This window comes from Crocodylus siamensis, chromosome 8, assembly GCF_052110815.1.
Source record: "Crocodylus siamensis isolate JL-2025a chromosome 8, ASM5211081v1, whole genome shotgun sequence".
NCBI lineage: Eukaryota > Metazoa > Chordata > Crocodylia > Crocodylidae > Crocodylus > Crocodylus siamensis.
In genome coordinates, this window is record NC_143402.1 from 41324853 (window position 1) to 41339264 (window position 14412).

Here is a 14412-nt window from a genome sequence, read left to right on the forward strand (position 1 = left end):
GGGGAGGAGGGTCTCACACTTCCTTTTACCCCAGCATCTAGGTAAATAATAAGCTGGTTCCCCTTCCCCCGGGCCAGATTAACCCTGCAGTGGGCCCTAGGCAAACACACTCGTGAGCCCCTACTTAATACTGTATATTTATATTACTTTATTTTCACTCAATAATTACAATATATAAAATAAGCACAACTGGGCCCCTTCTTCACTTAGGCCCCTAGGCATGTGCCTACTTTGCCTATGTGTTAATTCGGTCCTGCCCTCCCCTCTGCAAGGCAGGCCCAAGACTGTTCGAACTAGGGATGTGAATGGTTAAACAATTAACTGTTTAACCAATATGCCCAGTGATAACCAGTTCTAGCTAACTGGTTATCATTTAGCATGGGGTGGGGTGCAGTTCAGCAAGGTAAAGGTGGGGAGGGAAGCCACATAGTGCCCCAACAGGAACCAGAAGGTGGCAGGACAGGTGAGAGGGAGGAGGAGCGAGGATGAGGGGGAACTAGTATCTATAGCTAGGCTCTGTGAACCCCAGCCTCCCCACCACCTGCCACAAAGCCTGGCAGGGTAAGGTGGAGGTAAGGGGGTGCAGGATGGTTCCCTGGGGCCTGCAGCTCAGCCCCATAGTGCACCCTGTCCCAGACCACTATACCTTGCTCATTGTGAGCTGGAGCCCTGGAGAGCTGTCTGGGGAGCCACCAACCCCACCACACCTCAGAGGGCTTGAAACACCCTGCTGGAGCCAGGCAGAACAGCCCCACATGGGCCAAACTGGGGGTTGCCGTACTGATTAATCATTTGACCATTGTAGTAACAACTGGTTAAACAGATATTTTTTAAATTGGTATTTACATCCCTAATTCAAAGCAATAATCTCTTCTATCCAGAGCCTATCCTCTCCAGACTCAGGAAGGTCAGGTCCACCAGATTCCAGCTAAGCTTCTTGTCCAGTTCCATATCTCGGGTGCAGGGGCTGGTTTGTTTCAGAGTGCTGGATACTCTGCATGCAGAGCTCCATTGGCAACTCCATTCTGTGGTTCAGTTTTGAATGGTTCCTTACCTTACAGGTTTTTCAAGATGTTTTTTCTACATGGACCCCACTCTTGGTACCTATGTCTCACATAAACATTTGGCTAGCAGTGACCATAATAGCCACATATATACCCAAGCCTACCCCCTCCAATGACTCTCCTAAAGGCAAAAAGGACCGGTTGGCAGGAAGCATCACTAAGGTGCTTTACCACCTGTTACATTAAAGCAGAGGTGGGCAAAATACAGCCCTTGGGCCAGATTCAGCCAGCCAACCTATTCTATCCAGCCTGCAGGGCCCCTCCAAAAAACAATTATTACCAGCCCACAGCTGCCCTTCTGAAAGCCAGCAGGAGGCAGGCTTTCAGAGGTCATGTGCCACTGAACCAGGCTCTGTGCAGCACTCCTGCTGGGAGCCCCATTTGGAAGCACCAGATGTGGTGGCAGGTGACTGGCCAGCTAGTAAGTGGACAGGGAGCTCCTACCTGCAAGAAGGAGGGGTGGTGTAGGGTTTGTGGGTGGGTGTAGAAGTTGGTGGGGGTGGGACCCCTGCTACAAGCTCCCCCTCTCCCCCCCACATCATGGTGCAGTTCCCACCAGCAGCAGCAGGCTGTAGGCCCTCACAGCGTTCATAGCCCATGGCAGGCAGTCTCCTGGCAGCGCATGGTTAGGCTGAATCCCAGGTGCTGCAGGTGGCCGGACAGAGCTGGCCCAACCTGCTGGCACATGCCTTCAAACCAGACCAGGCTGGCTCTCTGCCAGCACGTGCGGTTTGCTGCACTACAGGTGGGAGCTCCACAATCATCAGGCCAGGCTGCCTCCATGACTCCATGTGGGGCTTCTAGCACTCCAGCAGGGAGCCACATATGGAGTTACAGAGTCCACCTGGCCTGATGGCGTGTAGACTGTACGCCACAGGGAGTCATGCACCATCAGGCCGGGCCAAAACGGCTCCATGCTGCCACATGCACTTCTGGGGCTCCAGCTGTAGCTGCATGCCACCAAGGGGCTCTGCCTGTGCACCATGGGGGAGGTGTGGAGGAAGTGTAGTGGGGCCTACACACCCCACACTCACCCACACACACTCCCACACCCCCCACAAATTCCACCCCTTCACAGTACCCCCACAAACCCTACCCCCCAGAGCCGCCCAAGGGTACAGCAAATTGGGGCGACTGCCCCAGGCCCCATGCTTTAGGGGGGCTCTGCAGAGCCAGGCAGAGCAGCTGCAGCCCCAGCCCCTCCCATGGGGCCCACCTGGAGCTGGCAGCTCAGCCCTGTACCACAGAAGAAGCACAGAGACCCCCCACTCCTTTCGCCGGGGTACGGAGGCCTGCACAGTGTTAAGGGGATACAAATAATCTGCTGCATAGTTCTGTCCTGCTGAGGTAATACAAGGTAACATTTAAAGCAAGCAAAGTGTGGAATTCAGAGTCTGCCAAGAATGAGTGAAGTTTTGGTAATCATATAAAACAATTAAGTGAAAATCTGATACTACTTTAGGAAAAAAAATTAGGATAGAGAAGAAGAGTGCCTGTTCTTACAGAAGGTGGTGTGATACTGTCATTGGTGCTTGGATTTCTCTCTCTCTGGAGATGATAGCCATCAAAAATGCTAGTTAGCAATTTAAAAGAATACAATAGAACGGCAACATTCAAGTCCCCAGGACAGAAAACAATCCCTAAAAGATAGAAAAACATGTTGCACCTTCAAAAGTGCTTACTGTAGAATTAAAAAAAAAAAAATCACATGGAGGATTGTCAGGCAGAGTTGTTCCTAGGTGAACCTTCACAGAACTATCTGAGGGACCTGGATGTTCAGTAATAAACGGGTAATACAGGCTAACAAGAATAGATGCATTTTCATGGTGAATATTATGGCAAAATGCCCTTAGTAAAACCAGTTTCTACTTAGTCCTGTATGTTGTTGTAGGTTTCCAGCTTAGAATAGATATTGTTCTGTAATACAGGACATTTTCATCTCCCAGGCTCAGCCAGCCACTATCGAAGCTGTGAAACGCAGAAATGCTGGAACCATATATGGAAACAGACCTTGATCCTCCAATTCAACATTCAGAATGACTGGGAGCTTGAAAAACTGCTAAACAGGTAGGTGTACTGCCTCTGTGTACTAAACCATCACATCCATGCCAGATTTTCTTCCTAAAGAAGCTCAGTATTAGCAGGACAGTGAGTAAAAGCCAGTCTGAATTCCTACAAACTGTACAACTGTTAGTATGATCTGATGCTGAACACATCATTTCAATCCCCCTTAAAAGACATGAGGGGAACCGCTCCTTCTTGTTCATTTAAGTAGTGTGTTGCTGTCAAAACTGTAGTATTGAAATTGTTGCTAAAGGTACTGGACATAGTGAAATCACAGCTGGAAGCCTGGATTCCAGTATCAAGGGAGATATAGAAGCTACTGACAAAGGTAAAATCAAACAGGAGATTCCAGTTCTGATGTTACTGTTGTCTCCAGATACGCTGGAAGTAGCGGGTGCCAAAAGAATCAGTACTGGATTAGAAACTGTTACGATCTCCACCCTAGAGTTCTAAGGGAATTGGCCGAGGTCATTGCAGGACCCCTGGCACAGCTTTATGAGCACTCATGGTGCTCTGGTGTGGTGCCAGAGGACTGGAAGAGGGCCAGCGTGGTTCCCATCTTCAAAAAAGGGAAGGAGGAGGACCCGGGAAACTAAAGGCCAGTTAATCTTACCTCGATCCTAGGCAAGCTGTTTGAGAAAATTATTCTGGTACACATCCATAAGGGGCCAGCAGGAGACTGCATGCTTAGGGGCAACCAAAACGGGTTCATCAGCGCAGGTCCTGTCAGACCAACCTGGTGGCCTTTTACGATCAGATCACCAGATCATTAGATGCAGGGGTAGCAGTGGATATAATCTTCCTGGAATTCCGGAAGGCTTTCGACACTGTCTCTCACCCCGTTCTCATTAAGAAACTGGGGGGCTGTGGTGTAGACACCCACACAGTCAAATGGGTCGCCAACTGGCTGGTGGGCCGCACCCAGAGGGTGGTAGTGGATGGGTCCTTCTCAGCCTGGAAGGACGTGGGCAGTGGGGTTCCCCAGGGCTCGGCCCTTGGGCCCGCACTGTTCAACATCTTCATCAGTGACTTGGACAAGGGGGTAAAAAACACCCTGTTCAAATCTGCTGATGACACTAAGATGTGGGGGGATGTGGGCACACTAGAAGGAAGCAACAGGCTACAATCAGACCTAGACAGGTTACAAGGGTGGGCGGATGAGAATAGGATGGGATTCAACACAGACAAGTGCAAAGTGATGCACCTGGGGAGGAAAAACTGGCACCATACCTACAGGTTGGGGAACACCCCTCTTGTCAGCATGGAGGTGGAAAAGGATCTTGGAGTCATCATTGACTCCAAGATGAACATGGGCCGGCAGTGTGGGGAGGCAGTCAGGAAGGCCAGCCGTACCTTGTCATGCATCCACAGATGCATCTCGAGCAGGTCCAAAGAGGTGATCCTCCCCCTCTGTGCAGCACTGGTCAGGCTGCAGCTGGAGTACTGTGTCCAGTTCTGGGTGCCGCACTTCAATAGGGATGTCGACAGCATGGAGAGGGTCCAGAGGAGGGCCACTCGCATGATCAGGGGGCAGCAGGGCAGGCCCTACGAGGAGAGGCTACGGGACCTGAACCTGTTCAGCCTCCAGAAGAGAAGGCTGAGGGGGGATCTTGTGGCCTGTTATAAACTAGTCGGGGGGGGGATCAGCAGGCATTGGGGGAGTCCCTGTTCCCCTGAGCACTGCCAGGAGTGACCACGAATAATGGTCACAAGCTGGCAGAGGGTAGGTTTCGGTTAGATATCAGGAGGCGCTACTTCACGGTCAGGGCAGCTAGGGTCTGGAACCAGCTTCCAAGAGAAGTGGTGCTGGCTCCTACCCTGGGGGTCTTTAAGAGGAGGTTAGATGAACACCTTGCTGGGGTCGTTTGACGTCAGTACTCTTTCCTGCCATGGCAGGGGGTCAGACTAGATGATCTGCTCAGGTCCCTTCCGACCCTAGAAACTATGAAACTATTGTTGTCTGCCCATCATGGCATGGTATCTGAAGAACTGACAGTGATATAGAACGTGGTGCCCCGGTCAGTAGTAAAAGTGTCTCAACTGAATTGGAACAGTGCTGAATAGCTAGCCTGCTGGTCAGATTTGGTGTAGGCAGATTTATTGTAGCCAGCTGGTAAGATCTGGATGCTGGAGCCTCAAACTGACCTGTATGAGGAGTGAATTTTCACTGTCTTTTGAGCTGTGACCAGGGATGGTGATCAAACTGTCAGGCCAGTTTCAGAGCCCTTCTCTTTTCTCCAAGTAGGAGTCACTGGCTGATCCAAAGGACCTTTGATAAGGCGGCTAGCTCTTTTTGAATCTGAAAAGAGCTAACCTCTGGAAATTAAACTGTAAATGCCTGGGAAACTAGCTGAATGCTATTTTGAAGAAACAAGAGCTTTTCACAAAAGGGTTTCGGATCAGATCTTCCCTTCATAGCACACTAACAAAAAAAATAAACAAGCAATTCCAGCTTTGAGTGTACCTCACAGAACATTTTTATATTAATCATTTTTTTATCTACCTGCTCCTTTCCTTAGCTGAGATGCACGGATCATTCAGGATAAAAACAAACAACCAGCAAACTCAAGACTTTACAGATAGACAAGCCTCTACTGTCTCACATTAAGTACCTGTGAATTACTCAAATTAACACTTTGCCTCAAACAATTGGAACAATCAGCTCTAATTCAACTTAACTGACATTTAAGCCTAGTGTGTAAACACCTATGGTGTTTTGGTGAAAGTCATATCCCAGCCTAATCAGGGCCCTAATTAAACCAGTTGTCTGTTTTTAGCCTTAAAGGTATGGCTGCTTCACAAGCTGGAAAAGTCTTAAAGCCTGGAGACAAAGCCTCCATCACAGAGGTGATCCAGTCACTGATAACTCAGTACTGAGAAAAACTTTCTGAAGGACTAATGAGTTTCTCTTTTCCCCATTTTTTTTCCTGACAGTGGATCTAACAGATTACTACAAAGACTACCAGGAAACTAATATTAAGAATAATGGCAAAGGTAGTTGTAAGGTAGCAGTGGACCAAGAGGTGGGTCCCCTAAGAAGGAACTGAGTGGCACATGGGGCTCCTTTACATTTTAAAACCTAAGAGGGTTCATAAGCATCCAAATGCTTAGGGATGATCCTGCCTTGAGCAGGCGCTGGATTACATGATCTTGTTAGGTCACTTCCAGCTCTACTTTCCTATGATCGTAAGAAATGGAGACAACTGACCAATAAATCCAATCTCACGCATGTGGGGAAGCATCTTATTTAAGCCAGAAGCTGGCAACATTTTGGGGCATGGGCCACTTCCAACCTGGCCTGCTCTGCTATAACCACCACTGGCACTTGCTCCCACCCAACCCCCAACTCTGCTTGGCCACTGCACAGGCAAAGCCCCCCCAGCTTCATGGGCCAGATTGAATCCATGGGGCATAGGATGGTAAGTCCTCATGTAGACTAATACTCAAAGAAAAAGAAAGAAGAGTCAGGAACTAGGGGCTTCTTGATACAGTGAAGGGTGTGGAGTACTTCATATGCTCAATTCGTGCTCTTTTTTTTACCACATGGATCAGGAGGCAGTGCCACAAGTCTTACAAGTTCCAGATTGCCTGTTTATTCTCATAACTCTCCAAGAGCTCCACTGTCTCTGCTCTGAAGAGGCAAATGGAAATGGGATTTACTGAACTCACCAAGTACAGAGCTGCTGTAGAAGTCCCATGCTGTTTGAGGGTCTCCATCAGTGCGCCCTTGGAGATCCGAGAGGTAATCTGAAGGGAAAACAGTATAAGGCATCACACACAAACCAGCTAGAACACAATACTACCACAGAATCATAGAAAAGTAGGGCTGGAAGGGACCTGAGGAGGTCACTTAGTCCAACTGTCTGCACAAGGCAGAATCATTCCTATCTAAAGCATCCTAGACACATTTGTATCTAACCTTCCCTTAAAAACTTCCAAGGAGGAAGATTCCCACAACTGCTCTAGGTCATGGGTGTCAAACATATGGCTCACAAGCCAGTTCTGGCCAAGAAAGCTTCTCCACCTGACCCCCAGGCTATAGGCAAGCTAGGGAATTTGTAGCTGTGGCTAGGAGAGGGCAGGGTTTGCCATGGAATCTGAGGCTCCAGGGCTGTGGGACAGCCCTTGGCAGCAAGCAAAGACTGTAAACTTTCACACTGAGGCTGCCTGACACATGGCCACTTGCCCTGCTGCTGCTGCCACTTGTGCTGCTTCTGCCTCATCATGTGACCACCTGCCCTACTGCTGGTGGACCTGCTGCAGACACCAATTGATCTGACTGAAGACATGGGGTGAGTTTGTAGACAACAGTCATCACAGCAGTGATTCCAAGCAGACTTGAGAGTTTAGCCAAGGACAGAGGTGCACACAGGCACAGCTCAGCTACCACCTTCCTGAACCAGAGGATTTTAGGAAGTACCTCATCAACTTGAATTTAGAAGGGGAAAAACTAGCTAAAAAGCAGCTGGAAGCAACACCTGTTCTATCCCTTTATAGTCACCCTTCCTAACTGTTTCTCTCCCTTGCTGCTACACAAGACCCACAAAAATTAGGGAAAAAGTGATGCTGAATATACCAGATGGTGCACATACCAAACACAGTTCAATCTGATCTTTCAGCTACTGCATTCTGAAGCATTACTTCTAATAATGGCAGGTAAACAAGTGTTCAGATAAAATGATTTTAGAGTTGACAGCATCTTTTCTCAGCTGCAACAGTGCTAGTGGGGTATATTTGGTAGCCATGTTGGTCTGAGACAAAAAGAAATTCAAAACTCTAAAACTCTTGGTTCAGAGATAATACCTCTTATTAGACCAACTAAGATATCACAAAAGATATTTTTTTGTGATTTCTTAGTTTGTCTAATAAAACTCTGAATCAAGGGTTTTAGAGTTTTGCATTTCTCCACAGTGTTAATGAAGCATTTGGGCTGTATATTAGAGCCAAGCATTGCCAGCATTTGGGCTGAATACACATTGGCTTGGCCCCCTGGGAGTCTGCATTATACTGTCTTTAGTTACGTGTTCTGAGTTTTTCATAGATGTCCCTGGATTGTGTACCTAAAACAGGAAAACAAATTCTATACAGTAGAACTGGGATACATTGCTCGTTTAGATAAGGGTTTGCAATCTGCCCAGGGGTTTATAGAGCTGCAGCAAACAGCTGTGTGGGACCATGGCAGAGGTCCAGCTGAGCAGAGAAGAAGCATCTTTAGAGGTAAAAATCACAGCCAGCAGCAGTATGGTATGTCTTTAATTTGGCAAACTGATGTGAATTAAGCGGGTTGCGAATCACTGGAGATGAATGATCTGGGTTCTCTTGCACTATATGTAATTATAAGCTGCTTTCAAAAGTCATTCAGTGATTAAAGCCTGGATTGTAAAGCCATGGGCACCATGGAAAGAGTTATACTTGCCCATTCCATCAGTGTGCTGGCATTTCCTGACTCTTAATGCCTAACTGTAGCCCTGAACATAGATGTGAGTTTTTATATTTGACACCACCTGCTTGAAAAATATTTAATCTTCGGGGGGAAGTGATCTCAGTAAGTGTTAGTCTTTAGGATGCCCCAAGGCTCAGCACTTACCACTAAGGAAGCGTTTCATCACTTCACTAGTGGCCAGTTTCATGGCTGTCTGCCCCGAGTAGGTAGCAAGAGTGGGATCAGCACCATATGAGAGTAGAAGCCACATGGTTTCCAGGTTGTCGTTTGCCACTGCATCATGCACAGGCCTGGTGAGGGAAGAAAGTGTTAGCAAAAGACAAAGAGAGCTGGAGAGTTCATAAATCAAATAACCTACTTCCTGCCAGATGGCACTGCTGTCTCAAGCCAGCTTAACACCACTTCCTGAAAGACTCCCAACTCTGCTGCCCTGGCTCTAGGATCTCCTGTCTTGCCCCGTCTTCTGGGTTAACAGTGCTGAAAGCCACCTTGCCTTGTGCCATCCTGGGCGCTGCAGTTCACATTGGCTCCATGTTCCAGCAGAATGTGCAGGATATCAATCCAGCCTCGTGCGCAGGCTTCATGCAAGGCAGTGTAGCCAGCATTATCACGGTGGTTCACATCACTGCTCTTCTTCTGGAGGCAGTACAGCACCACATCCTCGAGAAATAAACACCAGAGAGGCCTGGTTACAGATAAACCAAAAGGAAGGGGCCTGGGCCACTCAGACTTACAGCAGTGAACAGGGAGGAGACAGCAGTGATCTTCAGAGACATCCTCTGATCCAGCACTCACCTTGTAGCCAAGCCGTGCCGCTCGCTGAAGGAGAGTCTCCCCAGCATTCTTGTTTACAATCAGCCGCCGAGCTTCAGGAGGGACGTGCTGGGACACGGGTAGTTCAGAGGAGCTCTCTGGGCTGACCCGCTGTGACTTACAGAGTGACCAGAGCTCTGGGGACTTTTTCAGAGAGCGCAGCTTGGGCTGATTCCATCGCCCTTTCACCTAGAAAACAAAGGATGAAAGAAGCTTCTTCAGCACAGTTGGACAAGGCTGGCTATAGGAACCACTCGCCCTGTGCATGGTGAGCTGATGGAGAGACAGACATAACATCTGAAGTGCTTCAAAAAGCAGCTGCTCTTTGAAACACTTAAAAAAATGGAGTGCTTCAGCTGCACACAGAGATACAACCTCTGCTGTGTTGGAGTGCTTGAAAATCGCTCCAGCTCCATGCAGCAGTATCCTCTCCAGCCAGGGTGTGGCAGAGAGCTGCTGCACCCTGCAAGCCCCCATCCATGAACACTGTGCAGTGAAGCCTCCACTCTGCAGTGGAGCCACCTGTCAATGAGTGCTCTCTTCTGCATGCTGTTTCTACTTTACTGGAGCACCTCCCCCATGAACTGGGAGACAGAAACCTCAATGACCCCACTACACCTACTCTTGGACTTTCTTGAGTCCTACATGGAGTGGGGGGAGAGATGCTGTGGGAGAAAAAATGCGGAGCATGCAAGAGAGTACTCATTGATCAATGGCTCGCTCAATTTCTGTGAGCACTCTGCAGCCCGTCTCTTGAGGGGAAGCAGAGCCAGCTGTCAGTGAGCAATCTCCATGCTCTCTCTGCCGTCTTTCCCAGAACACCTTTTTCATCAAACCAAGAGAGAAACAGGGGACTCTGGTCTCCCAGTTCTGGGATTTACTTGTTCCAGTGGTGGTGCGGGGGAGTCAGGAGGCAGGGAGACCAGAGGCAGAGCACTCATTGACAGCCTGCCTTACTCTTCTCACTTTCCTCTGAGCAAAGGAGGGGACGAAGAAGCAGAGCATTGTGGGATACTGGAAGACTAAGCCATTCTATCATGCTCCGTAGAGTGTGCACATGTAATAGGAAGTGTTTCAAAGTAATAAACTTCTGAATAGTAAGAGTTTCCTCAAGGGTTATTTTTGGAGCCCTTCTGCTATTTTCAGAGTGCTGCAAAGGACATGTACACCTGCCTGCTTGCTCTTTGAAGTGCTTCAATTGTTATGTCTGTCCAGGGCCTTGATGAATCCTGTCCCTAGGCCTGAATCATACCTTCCCTTCCTCACAGAGCCCGGCCAGATGTTTGGTTTTGCATTTGCGTTTTCCTGATGGTTTCTCTAGCGCTTCCTGGATGGAGGAGTTGTCTGGGTGATCAAGAAGGAAGCCGTTTCGGAAATCTGGGCGCCCTTGGGACTTCAGAGAGGATGGAGAAAGCCTGCTTCTCAATCGCAGCCCTGTGCCTTTGCCTTGTACAGAGTCCTTCTGCTTTCGGTACCTGAAATCTAAGGGGAAACAGGAGTGAAGAGAGTCCATACAATGCATAAAAAAAGGCCAAGATCCCCATCTATGGGGCAAGAGCAGCCAGTTCCCACAAAACTCTGGTGACCATGCATCAACTTGATTCCAGAGCCATCAAAGTCATATTCAGTCAGTCTAGAAGCAGAGTACAGAAGAGTAAACATATACTGGCATGAGAGTAGTGCACTGAAAATGAAGAAACAGGATGCATGCTAGCTGAAAGTTCTATTGGTCTGAACAGGCCTTTCCCTGTACAGGTCTCTATTCTAAGCAGGTTTAGGGCTGGTTACTTACACTCTTGGTTACAACGTTTTTCTAGATGTTGCCCAGTGGCTGAGAGAGCACACAGGAGAAAAGAATGCAAGTTCTCATCCTGTTGACATATTCTCCAGTAGCTATACATACACACATGCTGGAAGAAAGAAGGCATTCCCTTCGTATCACCAAATAGTAACTGATACCTCCTCCAGAGCCACGTCCTGCACAGGCTTTTCAATGATCTCTCTTTTCCTCCCCACACAAGGAAGGAAGTTGTAAGCTAAAGTTCCTCAATGGAAATAAGAGTCCCCCCTCCCTCCCCCCCGCCCCCTGCCATACACCCCCTTTAGGGTAGCTTGTTATGTATGTTTAATGCTTTGAAGTTGCACCTGCGTATAGTACTGTTTATATTTAGCCTTAGTTAACCATTGCTTAAGTTCTGCCCTTATTAACTTTTGTTTTTTATTATTAGCTGGCTGTGAGTTGTTTTTGTAGAGCTCATAGGTGCTCATTATATCTTCTTCTTTTTTTTTATCACTGTGAGAAGTTCTTTTAACATAACATAGCAATGGTCTTGTTACTAGCTCCAATTAACTGAATTTGGCACTAACCAGCTGAATCAGAGGGAAGACTGAATTGGATACATTACTGAAAGGTGCTAAGGGAGACCAATGGACAATGTCCAAAGTAGACACCCAAAAAAGGCCAAATTAGGAGGTGTGCTTGTAATGGGTTTGTTAGGCAAAAAGTATATGCTGATGGGATAAAAGATGAACAGTATGTTGACTGCAGAGAGACCAATCTGAAAGTAAAGAGTCAAAGGAGTAAAGTTGAAGAAAAACATAAAAAGGGGGAGCAAGAAAGTTCATTGTTGTCATAAATTCAGCCTTCAACATCTGTCCTAGACTGTTTTAGCCCATGACTTACCCTTTGCTTCCAGGAACTGAGTGGCCATCTTTTCCGTTGAGCAAAGTAACTTCTGGGATTGGGTGAAATTACAGTACTGAATGTTTTTCTCTCTCTGAATATAGCAACTGCCAAGATAACACTTGTTGTACTAATAAAGTTAGACTTTGATTTTAAGACATTGAGTTGTCTGCATTTAAGTAAGACTTTGATTTTAGGACACAGACTTGTATACATTCAAGAGCACAATGAGAATGGAAAATACTGAAACAGGATATGAGAAAATGGTGTTGAGGACAGAGAAATGTACAGGGCCTTTCCAGAGTTACAGATTAGCAGGGATTGATTAAAGCAAGCCACAGGGGAACAAAGCACTTTTCAGGCAAAGGAATGGATGCTGCCCAAGGAAACCACTGTCTAACTGACTGTGTAAGGCTGAAATAAAAGAGAAGTCTGGGCATGATTTGGGGAGCCAGACTCCCATGTGTGCTCCCTCCCCAGCTTTGGGCACATCCCTTCACCTCCCCATCGCTCTTCTGAAGGGATTACATCACTTGCCATTCTCCCAGGGAAATGTGTGCACCATGCACAGCTGATAAAGGCTATGTGTGGAGGCTTAAGTGATCAGTACAGCAATCCGCATAAACAAAGAGCTCTTTCCCCATTAGGGACAGGGTAAGAAAGATTCAGCATACTTCGTAGAACACCAGGCAAGTTTTTCATAACTCCACAAACACCATTTTGTATCACTGCATTACACAAAGAGGATGGTCCCTCAGTATGGAAAAATACAACCAATTTCTACCAGAAGGCTTTTGCTATCAAGTTAGTAGGAACTCTAACTTCCCTTGGTAAAACAGTTTTGGCCAACACTGCCAGGCAAAAGTGACATGTCTTGAAGAGAAGGAGGATAGACAGCTTACTCATTCCGAAGTTACCTTGGCTGGCACTTTGGGTTTTGTATTACCCACATTCTGACTAACCACAATTTTAATTCCTGTAAATTCATGTACAAAGTCTTCCGGAGCACAGGTTGCCATTAACTATGTTAACAGCTGTTGGATTAAATTCTCAGGGAGATCATGAGTATGAGCAGTTTGCCCTTCAGTAGTTGGCTGTAATTTAGAGAATGTAAAGGTTTTTCTATACTTCACTGTAACAGAGTTTCTTTTGAGTGGATTTGGGGGTTTTCTTCATAAATAAATGCTATTGTGGCAAAGGATTTGTTTTCAAAAAGGCACCTAAAAATGGATACGTTATACGAGTTCTAGAGCTTTGAAAACTTATCCTAACTGGAGCTGGCTGGTAGCAGCACAGTAATTCAGGCTGCAGTCAGGGTGTCATCTTTATATAGGAGACACAGAATCATAGAATTATACAAATTAAGGGTTGGAAGGGACCTCGGAAGATCTTCAGATCCAACCCCTCTGCTCTGGGGAGGAATACTGCTAAGATCAAATTACCCCAGCAAGGTGTCTGTCCAGTCTCCTCTTGAAGGCTTCTAGGGTTGGGGACTGTACCACCACCTTGGGAAGCCTATTCCAGATTCAGGTCACCTTTACCATAAAGAAGTTCTTCCTTATATCCAACTTGAAACCATCCCCTAACAGTCTATGGCCATTGTTCTTTGTCCTCCCCTGGGGCACCCTAGTGAAGAGTTTTTCTCCCAGATCCCTATATTCACCCCTTACATACTTATCCATGGCCCCCAAGTCCCCGCTCAGTCTTCTCTTCCCCAGATTGAACAGTCCCAGATCCTGTAGCTTTTCCTTATAAGGTCTGTCCTCCAGGCCCTTAGTAATTCTTGTGGCCCTTCTCTGGACCCTTTCAAGATTCTCATCTTTTTTGTAGTGCAGTGCCCAGAACTGGACACAGTACTCCAGCTGGGGTCTCACCAGTGCCAAGTAGAAAGAAAGTATCACTTCCTTAGCCCTGTTCATGACAGGTCAGCTAATGCATCCCAGTATGCTATTAACTCTGTTGACTACAGCTTTGCACTGGTAGCTTATGTTCATCCTGTGATCAACTATAACCCTGAGGTCCCTTTCAGCCATCATGCTGGCCAGGACATCTCTTCCTAACCTATATTCATGTCGCTGGTTAGTTCCCCCAAATGAAGCACTCTGCATTTATAGTCACTGAACTGTATTTGGTTCTGCTCCACCCACCTTTCCAGCTTGTCCAGGTCTGCTTGCATCTGCCTCCTACCCGCTAGTGTGACCACTTTTCCCCATATCTTAGAATTGTCCGCAAACTTGGCCAGCATGCTTTCCACATCCTTATCTAAATCATTGATAAAGATGTTGAACAGCACAGGACAAAGAACCCAAACCTGCGGGGCACCACTGGCCACCTCCGCCAAGACA

The 14412-nt window shown here is 47.3% G+C and overlaps 1 protein-coding gene across 1 annotated transcript in view; it reads right to left on the minus strand.

Moving 5' to 3' along the window:
• BCORL1 (BCL6 corepressor like 1) overlaps nucleotides 1-14412 on the minus strand; it is a 47476-nt gene that overhangs the window by 8234 nt on the left and 24830 nt on the right. The window contains exons 8-12 of the mRNA XM_090060164.1: nucleotides 10637-10866; nucleotides 9367-9573; nucleotides 9065-9231; nucleotides 8716-8861; nucleotides 6798-6875 (exon numbers count right to left, since the gene is read on the minus strand). Coding sequence (XP_089916290.1) covers nucleotides 6798-6875; nucleotides 8716-8861; nucleotides 9065-9231; nucleotides 9367-9573; nucleotides 10637-10866 — 828 coding nt within the window. The remainder of the gene's footprint in view (nucleotides 1-6797; nucleotides 6876-8715; nucleotides 8862-9064; nucleotides 9232-9366; nucleotides 9574-10636; nucleotides 10867-14412) is intronic.